At 42.7% G+C, this 16,004-nt stretch overlaps 1 protein-coding gene across 2 annotated transcripts in view; it reads left to right on the top strand.

Annotated features, from left to right (window-relative positions):
• The first annotated feature begins 782 nt into the window (after window positions 1-782).
• The window catches only part of GRIP1 (glutamate receptor interacting protein 1), a 327,070-nt gene continuing 311,848 nt past the window's right edge, over window positions 783-16,004 (top strand). For both annotated transcript variants that reach the window (XM_071802423.1, XM_071802437.1), the window contains exon 1: window positions 783-972. In XM_071802423.1, the coding sequence (XP_071658524.1) occupies window positions 918-972 (55 nt within the window). In that variant the 5' untranslated portion in view covers window positions 783-917. The remainder of the gene's footprint in view (window positions 973-16,004) is intronic.

Raw genomic sequence — 16,004 nt, forward strand, 5'->3', positions numbered from 1 at the left:
CGGGTTTATCTGATCAAGTGGCTGTCAGTGCCGTTCCCTGGGAACTTGCCTGTATTTTAACTCTTTACTTCCCCGCTTTCGCACATGCAGGCGCAGACAAGCACGCCGGTCGGGCATCGCGAAGGGGACGAACTCGTTTTAACGCTGCATCCGTGAAGCCGAAGCTGCCGGGCGAGGCGAAGGGCCGGGCGGGACGGTCGCACACGGCAGCAAACGCCGTACCCCGCATTCCGGCCGCCCGGAGCGACCAAAGCTCTCATCTTTCCACGAGTGAGGAGACGGCCACCCCGGGCCGTGTGTTTCACGTCCCCGCAGCCGCTAACATGTGTGTCACAGCCGCTCCCACAGCCCCCCGCCCCTCTCTGCCCGCGGCGCGGACACGCCGGGGCGCGGAGCGGCTCCCCGCGGCCTGCGCCCGCTGCGGCGGCACCGCGCCAGCCCCCGACCCGCACCTGGCGGCCGAGCGGCGGCAGTTCCGTCCCGTCCCGCCCCGCCCCACCTGGCCCCGCCGTGCCCGGGCTGGGGCCGCCCGCGGGCCCTCCATTGTGCAGCCGGCGGCTCGGGCGGTCCCACCTACTGACAGCGGGGAGGGCCGGGACCGGGCGCCCCTCCGCTTCACTCTCTCCCGCGATCCCCGCGCCCACCCCGCTCCTGTCCCCGGCTGAACCGGGACGAGTCCGCCCCGCGCCCTCCCTCCCTCCCTCCCGTCCCCCAGGCTGGCGGAGCTCCGCCGCCTCCCCTCCCCCCCTCCTCCCTCCCTCCCTCCCTCCCTCCCTCCCACCGCGCGGCCGCCGCCCCTCCGCCGCTGCCCGCCGGAGCCGCCGACTTCCCCCTGAGCGCGGGTTGCCGCCGCCTCGCCCTGCCATGAGCCGCCCGCCGCTGCCGCAGCAGCAGCGCTGAGCAAGGAGCACGGAGCCATGCCGGGCTGGAAGAAGAACATCCCCATCTGCCTGCAAGCCGAGCCGGAGCGAGGTGAGCGCGGAGCACCGGGGGCGGCAGCACCGCGAGGGAAGGAAGGAGCGCGGCGGGCTGCTGAGCCGCCGGCTGCTCCCCCTCCTGCCCGCCGTCCCCAGGGCACAGTGGCAACCGCCCCGCGGGGGTCCGGGCGGGCCGCCCCGCGCCTTCCATCTTGCTCAGCCGCCGCACAGGAGCGGGGGGCGTGTGGGGCGGCGGCGGCAGGAGGCCGGTACCCAGAGGCCGGTACCCGGAGACCGGCCCGGGTGGTACATGAGGACGGCCCCGCCGCCTCCGCGCCAGCGGCAGGTAACTTTACTCTGCGGTGCCACCGCCCGCGCTCCCCCGGGCCGGGGTCCTAAAGACAGGGGAGGCGACCTCCGAAGTGACTTCGCGAAACTTCCCTACGTGAGGCTCAGCCCCGGGGCCGCCACTCGTGGTGGCGTGGGGCGAGGCTGGACCCGTTCCCCGGCGGGGGGCGCCGGCTCGGCGGAGCCGCGAACTCCCTCTGAGAACCGGCAGCGATCGCGCCTTGGCGCCGAGCAGTGCCCGGAGGAGCTGCCCCGCCGGCCCCGCCATCGGACCAGGAGTCGCCTCGGGTCCCTGAACCCCGGAGCAGGGGTCGGTTCTGGCGAAAGGCAGATAGTTTCTGGTCACTTTTCAAAATAAACATTCTATTTATTGTGATAAAAAGGGCTTCCGTCATGGGAGGCTGGCATGTCATTGCCCTGTTCGCAGTCAAAGGAGAAAAGGCTGGTTCACCATTTGCACTTGGGAACTTTCAGGTGTGCCTGTCGTTTTGTATCTTTCATTTACAGGTCGTTAATTCCATGGTAGTGTATGGAGTCCTGAAGTAGGACGTTTGGGTTTGGTTTCTGTTGTGTTGCATAGATAGCTGGACTGCTAGGGACAAAAGTGCCCTGAGTATGAAAAAGGAGGTTTTCTTTTCTCTGTGGAAGAAGTATTTTATCCTTGCCTTGGAGGTAGAAGTCTGCTGCAGAACTGCTACTGTGCTTCTGACTAAGAAATCCTGTCCCTAATGGGAAGTTCATTGGAAACATTTGACATAAACGTAGTTGCTGAAACGGGAGCAGGTATTTCGGTTGTGAAAAGCTAGATTTTGTGTTTCCTCTGAGTACCATCATTGCTAAAATCTGTGGTCATTTTTCTTTATGTCAGGAGTCTGTGTAGTTGAGGAATTGCAGAAATAGGATGGATGACAGTTGTCAAAATTTATCAGATGCTTTTACAGATGAGGAAACTTTAGAAAGGGTCTGATGTGGCTACGTCAGAAACTGGAAAGATTTTCTTATTTTGTTCTACATAAAGGTTGTGTCATGAGCTGTAGCATGCAGGCTTGTCTTGATTTGACGTAAACAATGATAATGGTTTTGCTCTGATGGGTTTAATGCCAGTTCGAATATTGGTTTGTTAACAGTTCTGGTTTATTCCTATTTTCTGTTTAATCTCTTTAATCTTCATTATAAAGTTAGATAGATTTATATGTTAATAGCCTTATCACTGATGTTTTTCTTTATTGTATTTCCACTGTGTAAATAAAAAAGCTCTTCTGTGCTTAAAGTAAATTATTACCTTCTAAAGTATGCTTTATTGCGTATTACTCAAGTTTAGCTACTATTTTAGCAGGATTCCAGTTACTGGAACTTTTCCGCTTTAGACTCAGAAAAATATGAAATGGTCAAAATAGTTAATCAGTGTTGAATTTAATGGTCCTTGAGTATGAAGAATTGATGAAATAAAGCTTTCAAACTAGCCAGAAAAATGGCCAGTGCAGTAATGAAATGAAGGTGCATCTTCAGCTAATGTTGGAGTTTAGTATGGCATTGAGTTAAAAGGCAATTACAGATACAGTTAAATTCTGGTTCAAAGCCAGTTGTGCTAACATCCCCCTCTGCTGTTTCTAGAAAATATTTCCCTTCAGTTACTCCACAGAACGTTTTATGTACATTATGCTATCGGAAGACTTCGGTGAATGTAATACTGTTATTTTAAACTAACATTGCAGCTGGTAATTTTCTGTGATTTAGATATGGAGTAGTATTGCATGTGAAATATTTAGCAACATAAATTGTATTTATGTCACAATGAAGCACACTCATATATATGATATAAAATACCCATTTATTCCTCCATCCCAAATGCACGTGTATATTGGATAATAATACTTATGTAGAATATAAGAAACAACCTGTAATCTAATTGTTTAAACTGGTGTTTTCTTCTAGTGAGAGGAACTAGTCTTTATTCAACCACACAAACACCAGCAGGACTGCCTGATAGAGATTTTCCTGTACAACAACACAGAACTGCTGTTAGTTTTGTGCGGAACTTCCTTGGTGGTGGATACTCCCAAAGCAGACTAAGATAAACAAAAAAATACACCAACCTCCTCCTCCCCCCCCCCCCCCCCCAACAACAAAACATAGAACAAAACCAAGAAATACCTCACCAAATTAACCAGAAAAGAAACCCCAGCCACAAAGCAAACCAAACCTCCGAAAACAAGAGAGTAGCTAAATAATCCTGTTCGCCCATGTGCCTCCAGCTGGCTTTCCCCTTCAGTGTCAGCTATATTGTATCCACAGTGTGTACACCCCTTCTCTGTGATAATAAACAGTTACTGTGCAGCTTTAATTTCAAGTCTAGTTGTAGCAGCAGCTTTGAACTGAAAAAGAAGAGGTCGCTGGAGGTGCTGGGAGAACTGGGAAGGCAAAGATTTCCCCGTGTTGAGACACAGGTGCTTTGTACTGACCATCTTTCCCCACACTTCTCCCCCTCAAATCTCACAGGCTTCTCTTTAGCCTCTCCTGGGGGGCTCTGCATCCTAAATATGCACCTGTAGAGAGCTGATCAGGTCCATGTGTCCTCAGCCGCGGAAAGGAGACAAGTTGTGGATGCTAAGACGTGACGCTTGGGGGGATTTGTTAGAGAGGGTGTGTGGAAATCTTGCTGCATCCCTGAGGCAGCACAAAAGGTTCACAGGGTATTGATACCATTGTATCAACCTACCCATGCAGCCTTTCTTTGGGGAGTGCTTCAAATGGTGATGTATCTCCTCTGATGCTCAGTTCAGGTAGTGTGTCAGGAACTGGACAGGGGAGCTACTGCAGCAGCTTGTTTCTCATGCTAGGGGTCAACTCAAAAATCTATTTGTGGAACTTCACTGTTTTGAGAGAGGAGCTGTCAGGATACTGCAAATTGTGATATCTGTGTTCAGACACGCTGGGTTTGCTCCAAGCAGGGTTATTTCAGTTTACCAGTATCCTTGTTTTGCCCCTTCATTGCGTCAGAGCCCCCCTTCTGTGTTGAGTGCCTGCCTCAGAAAGTCCTGTCTTTATTGTTCCTGTAAGTCATGTGCTGAAATGGAGGGTGTCCAAAAACTCACCAAAACCAGAAATTTGCTAATGGAAATTGGCTGGTCTTACAGAAATGAAGTAGCAGAGACGTGGTCAATGCTGTTGACTCACCTTGGCAATAATTGGCACCCAGAGTGAAGGAAAGTAACCTGGGTTAATGTTTAGAGCATCTGAGCACACTTGTGCATGTACGGTTTAGCATTTGTGAGGGCGCTTTGTCGTGGAGAAGATTCTCTTCCAAGGGGTGGCAATCAGTGCTATTTCAACAGGTATTTTTAGACGTCTTCACTGTGGAAATCATGTGGAATACTTATATCAACTAAAAAATGATATTGTGCTGTTTTTTTAGAGACTAAAACCATATTTAAAATATGAAGTGGAAAGCTGCTTTTTTTGTGCATACTGCAGCACAGTTACTGGGTTTCTCCTGCCTCCTCTGTAATCCAGCAGGACTCTGCAGTGGCTGTGCTGCTTCTGGCTTCCAGCACTACGATTATCACAAGGAGTCCCCTCCTTTAGAGGACAGGAATTGTCTTTTGTGTTGAGTGAAAGGACTATAGCATATGCCTGATGCAGTAAACCCTGTCATTTCAAAAATGACATGTGAAGACATGCTGAAGACAGGGTCATTAAAATTCAGGACACATTTTCCGACTCCCCGATTTTCTGCCTAAGATACTAAATCAAATCTTATTATGAACAACCTAAAACACTTTTTGAGGTGACATCTGAACAAATACTTTGAGAAGAAAAATGTTCTTGGGTTTAATTTTGTTCAATATCACTTCCAATCAAGTTAAGGCATTTTATGGAACTCATGTTTCAGATTTATAGCTGATAAAATTTGACAGGAGTACAAAGAATAGTATTTGTATATCTTGTGTATTCACTATGGGACTGCTTGAGATCCCTTAATGTAAATGGCTATTAAGAGTGCATCTAAGTATACTTTGGTCTTGATTTTATTTTTTTTAAAAGTATTATGCCTTCCACAGCTGTTCTGCCTCGATGCTTAACACGATAGGCCAGTTATGTGGAAGAAGGAGAGACTGTATTTTGATTTTCGGCTCTTCCATCTGTTGTCACAGTTCTTGACAGTCACAGGGAATTAGGTGAACTTTAGGAAGCATTTTAAAGGAAACATTAGGAAATGTTATGAAACTTAGGACTCAAGGATTAAAAAAAATGTAAGTATTTTGTGAATCGTGCTTCAAATACATAACTAGCATGTTCTCATGGAAGATGTTCTAACAACAAGCATCTATCCCTGAGGTTACTGCTGCATGAGCTTGTCTGCTTATCTCAAGCTGGGACAGAAACAGTTTCTCAGACAAGAAGGAGATAGGGTGTATTGAACTTAGTGGGGTTATTGTGGCTTAGCAATTTACATCTGATCAAATGAGGCCACTTTAACAGAGGATGCGCTTCATACTCTTTCCAGGTGCATTTTAAGAAATCAGCTTGTATTTTCAATGCAAAAGGCTGAGGATAATTCTTCATTGTCTTTAATCTCTACCCTAATAAGGCAGGAGGAATCTTTTCCCTGATTTTAAGTGGGTCCTTGGAAACTGAGGAAAGTAAGAGCTAGAGACCTGGTGCTTGCATTTAGCTTACTGATTTGTAAACTTTGGGATGTCAGGAAAGCTGGGGATTTGAAATCTTGTGCAAAGGCTTTCTGTTTTCTCACTTGTGTCACATGCCTCCTGAAAAGTTAAAGTATAAACCAAACAGCAGAAAACCTTTCGAGGAGAGGATGTGTTTACAGTGGCAGCGCTAGGAACCAGGACTGGGTGTTGGGGGAGAACATATGGAATGGTGCTTGGAAGGTTATCTCTGCCCCAGTGAAAACATTGCCTAGACTTAGTGTGGAGTCCAGACAGATACCTGGTGAGTGAACAGCAGGACATTTGGTCACTTACGCCATGCAAAACATGCTGTAGTTGTTTAGTGAAGAAGTCATGAATAACAGTAGTAAAGACAACAATGGAAGGAAGAAGCGTCACCATATCTTAACTGCTGAAGTAACACAAGAAGCTCATTTAACTAGCTGCCTTCTGGCCCTCCAGAAGCATCTACAAATATATGTAAAACTCAAACTAGAAATCTCTTAATAATAAAAGATACATTAATAGCAAAATACAAATTACAAATGGTATGTATTTTGTCCTCCTCAGGGCTTCTGCCTCTTTTCACCTCAGTGTGACTGAACTGCGTCTTGGTCCATTGGTCCTTCTCCATTTGCTAACCTGAACACTGGTGAAGATGATTTGCTGGGTGGGATAAGATGACATTGTAATTCATCAGCATGCAAAGAACACAGGCACTGTCTCATTTTTTTCATTCTTTCTCTTAAAACCATTTGGGACCAGGAGGACTCTTAACATAGGGATGGAAAGGAGGCAACAATTGCTCCCTAGTGTCCTTTTAGCATGAAAGGAATTAAGAATAAGCAAAAAGCGTCTACATCTCTTCTGATCTGCATAACCAAGTTAACAGCATTTTATGACCTGCAGTATTAAAATAATTTGATAAATGTTGCAAAACCTTCATGAAGATATGGTCTTCACTGATTGCTGGGAGATGATAGTCTACTGTGTCTGGGTCATAATAAAGGTTTTTTCCCAATAGAAGGAAAATGTGGGATACTCAGTGGAAATAAGCGATTTCTGTTTATGCAGACGTAAACCGGTTTCTGCTGTTGGTTGTCAAAAATTAAGTTAGGTTTGCCAGCAATAAGAGATGACTTATTGATATGGCAACAAACACTGTAGTGTCCCTCAAAGAACAACACCACATAGAATCTGAAGCACTAAGGATATTTGTCACTGATGGGCACAGTTGCTTTTGTGGGTATCTGGGAGCTGTGAAGTGTATATAAGCTCTAAACACAAGTTCTTGATCAGAGTTTCCTGTGTACTGAAACATTAGAGACTGACATAACCTGAAACATAGAAGCTTCACTGTTAGAGCCTTCAGTAATTTAGATGTAGACAACTTTTCTTGAATCTCAACACATGCCTATATCCCTTCTGTGTGTTGTTTTTCATGTGATTCAAAATGACCTGGGCTGTAGCTGCTCAAGGTTCTCCATGAAAAGCTGTCAAGACCCATGTTGTGCTCAAGTGGCTGCAGTAGGCAAGGCTTGATGGTGCATCTTCTCCACATTGCTCACGTCTGAGCCCTCTTTAATCATGCTTGTGTTTATGAAAAACGATGCACTAAGTCAGCAATTGTTTGTAAGGGTCTTATGATTGCAGCTGTGTAATTCTGTGTCATTTGAATGTTTTTCCTAAGCTGTTTGAATTTGCGCATGTTGAAATGTCAGAGTGCCGTCCATCCTGGCTACGCAGATAAAAGATAATGAGATGTGTCAGCATCCTATGTAGGTGGGGACAGGGTGATCACCCACTCAGCCTTTCAATCTGGCGAGATGAGCAGGGCACTCTGTAAAATTTAGCGTAAAATAGTAACATTTCTGTTGGATACAAGAAATCTCGACTCCTGTATCACCTTGCTGATTCTTTCCTTGCTCTCCCTGCTGGCACAGGCTGTGCCGGGTGGCCGGGCAGCACAGACTGATCTGGCATGTCCTGTGGTACTGGGTGGCCAGGTTTTGCAGTTCTTAATGAGGCTGATGATCTAACACTTTGTTTGTTTGTTTGTTTTAAGTCATTATGAGTGCTAATTCTTCTTCCCACTGATTCTGCATCACAAGGTAGAAGCAATGTTCTTTGCTTTCTGTTGAAATATTTTAAAGAGAACACTAAGGAAAAAACAGGTAAGCAGGGGCTGACAACTTTGATACCAATACATATTTCACATGGAATTTTGGTGTCTTCTCTCTTTGGAAATTATCACAGGCATCAAGAAAGACAGGTGTGACTGACACAATCTCGATCTTTTTTTTGTGCCTTATTTAATTTATTGTTATCAGTGAAAATCGCCATTGAGAAGATTCTGCTACTGTCCAGGGAAACCTGCATAGAATATTTTAATAGTTTTACTGTCCTTTTTATGTACTGGGATGCCAGACATTTAGTGTGTTCCATAGTTGTCTCACTTAAGTTTGGCTTTTTTTTAATTTCCTCAATATAACATAATTTCTTTATTCCCTGAAATATAGTTAAAAATAGAAATATAATGATTGCAGTTTAAAAAATAACTATCAATGAAGCTTACTCTTTTCTTTTTTTAACCAGTGGGATGAGACTGAATTTTTAATGCCACCACTTTGTGGGGTGCTAATTGAATATTGCATAACTGAATACAAACGTTTCCTTATTAGCAGACAGTATTTTGAACATTGTAAAGTATTGCCAGAATGTGCCTTCCCAGTAACTATCTTTCCTAAGAAGACAGGCACTGCATAAAATGGTTAGTTTTGCTTAGTGAGCCACACTGTGTAGTGCAGCACTTTGTTCCTGAAGCAGCTTAATGATAGGTGAATGTACAGTGAGATGTGATCTTTCTGTACCACCGCGGAAAGTGAATTAAAACCAACATGTTTGCATTTTACAAACAAAATGAAGAATGCGTTGGTGACTGGAGCATGCGTTTAACTGAGTCAGATCCAAGACAATTCCTCATGTTTCAAGCTTTTTTGTTTTTATGGACCTCAATTAGCAAGATGCAGAAGTGATGCCAGCTTTTCTACAGTTGCCTGTGATGGAGAGCAGGTGTTCAACAGTCCAATGCTTGTTTGGCAGTTTAGCTCCTTCTACAAAAGGACAATATTTGTAAGAACAAATGAAGAACAATAACTTATGCTTTCTTTTTTTGGGGGTAGGGTATAATAATGGCTAATTTTGTGCCACATCCTTTAACAGGGTCAAAAATGTCTGTGGGAAGTGTTCTGTGTAGGCAGCAAAAATAAAATGTTCATTTGGTCTTTTGGGTAGGGACTGCCACTGGTTCAGAGCAACGGTGTTTGCTGGTGGGAGGCCTTATTGAAAGTTGCTATTAAACCAGGAGTAACACACCTGTGTACTATTTGGATTATATTGCTTTTTCCTGTTTGGATTATCATATCTGTGGATCAGACACTGTGTCCTTTGTACTGCTGTGGCAAAGAGGAGCTTCTCCTGCTTCATCTTTTCACTGTGATTAGGAGATTCTCTTATTTAAGCTCAGTAACGAGCTGGTGCTCACAGGTGCTGCCTCTCAAGTTTTTTTGGCATCTGAGCAAAGCCAGGATAGTTCCAACAAGTGAATTGTGTCAGTCTCCCTGCTGTACTCCGCATTCTCAAAATCTCTTCAAAGCACTGGTTCCCGGCAGGATTTTGTCCTCGCTTGTGCCCACGCTCCTCATGACAGGTTTGGGACCTGAGACTGAGATGAGGCTGTTGTGGAGTAAACGCACCATTTTACTACTCTGACAAAAATTTAATTTCAGGGGCATTTTCAGTGAAGTGTTTGGGTTGTTTTTGTGTTAGGAATGGATTATTTACACAGCAGCTGGGCAGCAAGTAGAGCTGTAGTCACACAGGAAATACTCTGGAGAGTGAAATTCACTGCCTGGTAAATGAATGCAACTCTGCTGGATTCTGGAGGTTAATTCACTTGTGCCAGCAAATTTACTGAGCCCTTGTAGCTGTTACTGGAGGCCGTTTCTTAGTCTTAAGATCTGAAAGGTCGGAAACTATTGCTCCAAAAATACGTTGCCTCCTTCACATGTACCTGCCAGTTTTATTATTTTGGTTTTTTACATTTTCTAGTGGTTTTGTAAATATCACAATGCTTTTGAATGCGGTGAGAAGATTTGAGCCTCAGCCTTTCCAAAATACCTGATTTATTTGATAAAACTTCCAATTTTGTGGGGAATATACATGTAAATTACTTGGGTCTTTCTTGTAATACTAACCTTTCCCAAACCAAACAGATGGTATATAAGATGCAGACTTTGAGTAAACTGTGTTGTAAAAGGTTCTCTGTACATCATGATTCAGCAGGACCAAGGACCTGTGTCTCCTCTCTTACAGAAATGTATTTTGAAATTATAATTTGTGGTGCTTTTAACTTCACCTCTTTCTAGGACTGTTTGCAAAATGTGCAGGAGCCAGATAAACTTGCAGGATTTGCATGTCAAAAGTGAAGCAGTTTATTAAGTGCTTTCAGGTGGGGTGTGGGTATGGAGAGGGGAGAGAAAGAATGAAATGGATTATGTATAAAATAATTCAGTAGCTTTGTACTTGTAGCTCTTGTGAGTCAATAATTTAATTCAAGAATGTTATTAATAGCCAAAAAAAACCAACACTCCTCTTACACCTCAAGCACCAAGTGTTAAAACATGACTGATGTTTTTTGTGTGCTCACTTTTACTTGTTGGACAGACACATCTTGTAACTTAAATTTCACATTGTCTTGATGTGAATATTTCAAGGCTTTAGTATTCCCAAACTTTCCTGTCATTACACCTGCTGACAAAAACTATGCCCTAGCTCAGGTTTTTCGTGTGGTCTCTTATTTCATGTGTCTGTCCTGACTCTGCCAGCCTAAAAGTTTTTGAAATTTCCTGTCTGCCTAAGATGTTGCTTTCACATGTCCACAGACGCAGGCGTGCATTGGCACCTATATTTATGTGTTTGTTTTTTTAAAAAAATCATGAATGTTGCGTATTGTATTAGTACATCATTCTGCTTAGACACATTTTAGTCATATTCATTGCTAAGTGTTCAAATATCTAGTGTGAACTGATTCTTGCTTTTCAGAACACCTTAATATGAAAAGAGCCTTAATTTTCAGATGACTTGCCTGCTGTCATTAAATATAAATTTTTCAAACCAAAGAAAAAGAGGAAGGTTCAGCTGCTGGCTCTATATTCGATTTTGTGCTTTCATCAAAGATCTGGGTAGTAGGTATGTAGTGCCTGAAGCCATATTGCTACACATATGTTTCTTTGCTGCAAAGTAATTCAAGTAATTTTAAAAAACACAACTTCTGAGAATTGTATGATGACCTCCTCAGGTGAGTGGCTTAAATATTAGAAACATCCTTGTAGCTGAGTTATGGAGTCCCAGGTCACCTGAAAAATTTGTCTTAATACTTTTCTTTCCCAGCTTATAATATACATCAGACCAGTTTTGGCGTTTCTTTCCTCTTCCATCACTCCTTTCTTCTTTATGAACTTCTCGTGGTTGGCAGCATTTTTTTCTGACCCTTTTTTGTAACTAGGCATATTTAATTTATTTTTTTAACTGCAGAGAAAGAAGTTAGCATAAAAAAAAACCCAATAGAATGACTGACCTGTTCACTGAAACTGAGGTTTGTTGTGTAGGCTGATATTCTGAACGAAAGTGTTGAAAAGTAGCATTTAATTGACTTGTTTCAAGAGCAGCTATGTGGTGCTTAGATGCTGGCTGAGGTTAAACCACGATGGTTGCTTATCATTTCCTTAGTGCTAACTGCCTGTAATAATTACGTAAAGTGTCTTTTTGTAATTTGTACGGTTTTGCTTTCAGCTATTAAAATGAAAATTCAATATGTTTATGCAGAATTTCTAAATGTTCTATTCGGCAAATTCTGGATTTTATGCAGTTATGTGAACACAATTTTCTGAGGAGTTTATACTGAATTGTAGATTATTCCTATAAAATTAGGATGCTCAGGGTTGTAGTTACACACATTTAATGGTTTGGAAGGTTAAAGGTAAGCATTTTCATGTTATTTAAAATATACCTTTTGTGGCATGCCATACTAGTACAGAACACAGGGAGCACAAATGAAGGTCAGTTCCTGGAATTATTCTGCTGTCATGGTTTGGGGCAGGATTCTTTAAACAGGACAATTTTTAGCATGTTGTAATGAATCTGGGTGTTCAAGTTCAAACACATAGATTAACTTATTTACACCTGGTTTCCAGTTGATAATCAAATATTTATCATTTTGCCTCAGTTGATAACACACTAAGGATTAAAAGAAAAGCGTAAACTTGTAATAAATGGATAATATGTCAAAAAGGTCTGTTTATCAGCACAATGTGCACATGTGAAGCTTGAACCAGCAAACTGTCCTGCATGGAGTCTCTAATCTAGCAAAGCACTTAAAAATATGCACATGTGTTTTTTGGATCAGACCGTGACACTCAGTAGACTGTTAGGCTCTAACCATATGAATGAATAACGCACATATGCCCAGTTCATTTGATGCTTATCTTAAAAAGGTCCCTAAGTCCAGACCACTGAAACCATTGCTGCTTATGTGCATGGATATTTGAGAATGAAAAATCCTTTTGAAGTCTGTATGCTTAAATTTAGGCTTATAACTTATATGCTTAAGTGGATCAAAGGATAATTCTAAAAATAAACTGTTTTCTTTAATTAAAGATATTTCTTGTAATATCTGTGCTGATATCTGTTTTGTGAGGGAAAGAGCCAGTACAAGTAGTTTAAATATAACAAATTTTCTCGCTCTCTTTTTATTAAAAATCCTTTTTTCCCAGATAGCGTGTAAAATATATTTTTCTTTGGTGGTATTATTTTTCTTATTCCTCACATTCTTTGTTGGAAGATATGTTAAATGTATTTAACGGCAGGATGCTTTATATTCTTTTTTTCTGGTGGAAAAACATTTTCATTTCCGCTCATTGAAAAATGTCGCATCGTGAATGAAAGTAATGCATGAAAAATGTATACTGGGAGCTGGCAGTTTTATCACCAAAAGTGACACATACCATTTACCCAAACAGGTCTGAGATCCCAGTGTGTTTTTCAGAGTTGCCTGATTCATTATCACAAGAAGGCTGTTATGTATCATAGCAGGAGGAAAAATGTTTGCCAGAGTGAAGACGCTGAGAGTTACTTTTTTCCAAACTTATCTTTCACGTGGATCCTAAAAACCTCAAGCTTTTCCCCACTGCACGTTTAAATGTAATAGCCCTAAAAGTAGAAGTTATCACTGTACAAAATACGGCAGCATCTTGGCTGAAATCAATGAGAATTTTCTGTTGAGGTCGTTGAAAGCAGGATTTCATGTGGTTATCTGTGCTATTGTCATTTGGGACAGCTGATATGTTGTCATTATTCTTTTGGAAAGTGAAATACTGCATTGGATGCAATGAGAGGATCACCTGTTGAGAACGAGGGATTTAAACACTGTGGGGCTGTTACTGTGAGTTGGCACTGAAAGGTGTTTGGAGGAAAAATAGCAGCGATGCTATTTTCCTGCTTTGTACTTTAATTCCCAACCAGTTTAAAATACATATACTTCTGCTTTGATTTTGTATTCCAGTCTCTCTCTTTTTGTGAACTTCTGATGCATCTGTGCTTTGAAAGTGCTTTGCCACCTGGCAGGTATTACTGAAATCTAAGCAATACTAGAAATATTAACATTTCCAAACAAAGTCATAAGATGCTCCCAGACAAATTTTAATGTTTTCTGCTTTGTCCAGCAGAAGAGAGAACTTTGATTTCATTAGTGCTTTTCATCTTCAGCAGTGGTTTATAAACCTTAGCCTGCCTTCTTTACTCTGAAGTACGTATTATTTTGTGAAAAAGTGGAGACGGAGGTGTGGCTGGTGCAAGGTCTCAGTACGTGTCTGCTTTGCAGTTTGAACTCTTTCATGTCTGTTTTTTCAGTCAGTGGAACACTGTGCCCTGTAGTCTTTCCTGTGCACAGGAACTGTATCAGATTTCTCTTCAATTGGTTAGAAAATATGACAAGAAGGGGGGAAAAAAAGCTGTGGTTGTGTGAGTAAAGTGCATCAGATGAATTGCAAGTCTACTTTCTCATCCTTGGAAGCAGGAAGCCAATGTCAAATGGTAGCTCCATTTCTGTGCTGTCATACGTGGAGTAAGCTGAATAATAATTAAAAAAAGCTGAATAGAAACAATATTATTCTGCAATATGACACTGGTGTTAATCTCTTCTAGTGCTCTGTAGCTTTCCAGTCTGTTAAAAAAATTAAAAATCTGTTAACAGAAAATACTCATGTGTTTGCCTCTAAACAGATATCAGTATTGCAATGGTAAGGAACACTGGTGTGCAAGTCATTAAACTATGTGAATATTAATTTGTGTGTGCTAGTTTCCTGCTCTACTGGTGCATCTCAATGTGCTTATTGAAGGTTTCCCTGAAAAAAAAAAGTCCTTAAGGAACATCTTTTGAACATTAATGTCCCGTCAGGGGAGAGAAGCAATATTTTCATAATGAAAATATCATTTTTCTCCTTCAAGTGAGGTGCTGCATAAAAGGTAGACAAGAATAAAAGCACTTTTGCTTATTTGATCTTCCAGGAGCAAGTTTATGATCTGCCGTTGCAGGGTTTGGGGGCTGGATAGACTATGAGCCCAGCTGCACAGAAGAGAGAAGACAATTTTTTCCTTTGCATGTAAAACCAAAAATTTACACCTAATATTTTAAAAAATCTACTCAGCTAACACTAAGATGTGAATACCAAAGTAAACAAGCATGTACAGAAGAACAGTACCAAGTTGGACTTGTCAGCGTTAGGTTTATGGTTGGACTCAATGATCTTAAGGGTTTTAGAGTCACAGAATTGTTCGGGTTGGAAAGGTCCTTAAAGATTATTTAGTCGCAATCCCCCTGCCATGGGCAGGGACACCTTCCACTAGACCAGGTTGCTCAAAACCCCATCCAACCTGGCATTGAATACCTCCAGGGACGGGGCATCCACAGCTTCTCTGGGCAGCCTGTTCCAGTGCCTCACCACCCTCATGGTGAAGAATTTCTTCCTTCTATCCAAAATAAATCTACCCTCTTTCAGTTTAAAACCATTACCCCTTGTGTTACCACTACATGCCCTTGTAAAAAGTCCCTTTCTGGCTTTCTTGTAGGTCCCGTTTAGGTACTGGAAGGCTGCTATAAGGTCTCCCTGGAGCCTTCTCCTCTCCAGGCTGAACAACCCCAACTCTCTCAGACTGTCCTCATAGGGGAGGTGCTCCAGCCTTCTGATCATGTTCGTGGCCTCCTCTGGACTTGCTCCAACAGGTCCACGTCCTTCTTATGTTGGGAGCCCCAGAGCTGGACATTCCAGGTGGGGTGTCATGAGAGCAGAGGGGGAGAATCAGCTCCCTTGGTCTGCTGGCCACGCTTCTTTTCATGCAGCCTAAGTTACGGTTGGCTTTCTGGGCTACAAGTGCACACTACTGGGTCATTTTGGGCTTTTCCAACCTAAATGATTCTGTACTTCGAAGCTAATCTGTAAGAGACCGATTTAGCTGGTAATCTTCCCCCTTCCTCCTGATGTCCCAGTAATTTGGACTACACCAGAGAGAGTTTCTGAGATTGGTGTCTGGCACATTTAAGTTTTATGGCTGATTTTTTTTTTCTTTTCCCCCCACTAAGACTCACACTTTACTGAGCTTCTGGGGTTGTCTTTTCAATGGTGATGGACTTAAATACCGTGGCTGCTTCCCCAGTCCTGTGTAACACAGAGCATTTACCATTGGTTTTCTGTCTGACCTGAGCAGGTACTGCTCACTTTCCACATGACCACCTTTCCTTAAGCTATGAGAGTCATCTAGGATAGTAAAGAGAATAGTTTTTACATTAGGTTCTGCATTCAGCTATCAGCATCATGTTCTGCTTCTTCCTAAACCTGAGTTTGGAATGTGGTTTTGATATGAGTAATCCTTTTTGTCGTATTTCGAGGCTGCAATGAATTAGGGAAGTTATAGAAAGAATTTGGATCTTCAAGGCAAAGTACAGAACCAGTGA

This window comes from Patagioenas fasciata, chromosome 1 (genome assembly GCF_037038585.1).
Source record: "Patagioenas fasciata isolate bPatFas1 chromosome 1, bPatFas1.hap1, whole genome shotgun sequence".
NCBI classification, from domain to species: Eukaryota; Metazoa; Chordata; class Aves; order Columbiformes; family Columbidae; genus Patagioenas; species Patagioenas fasciata.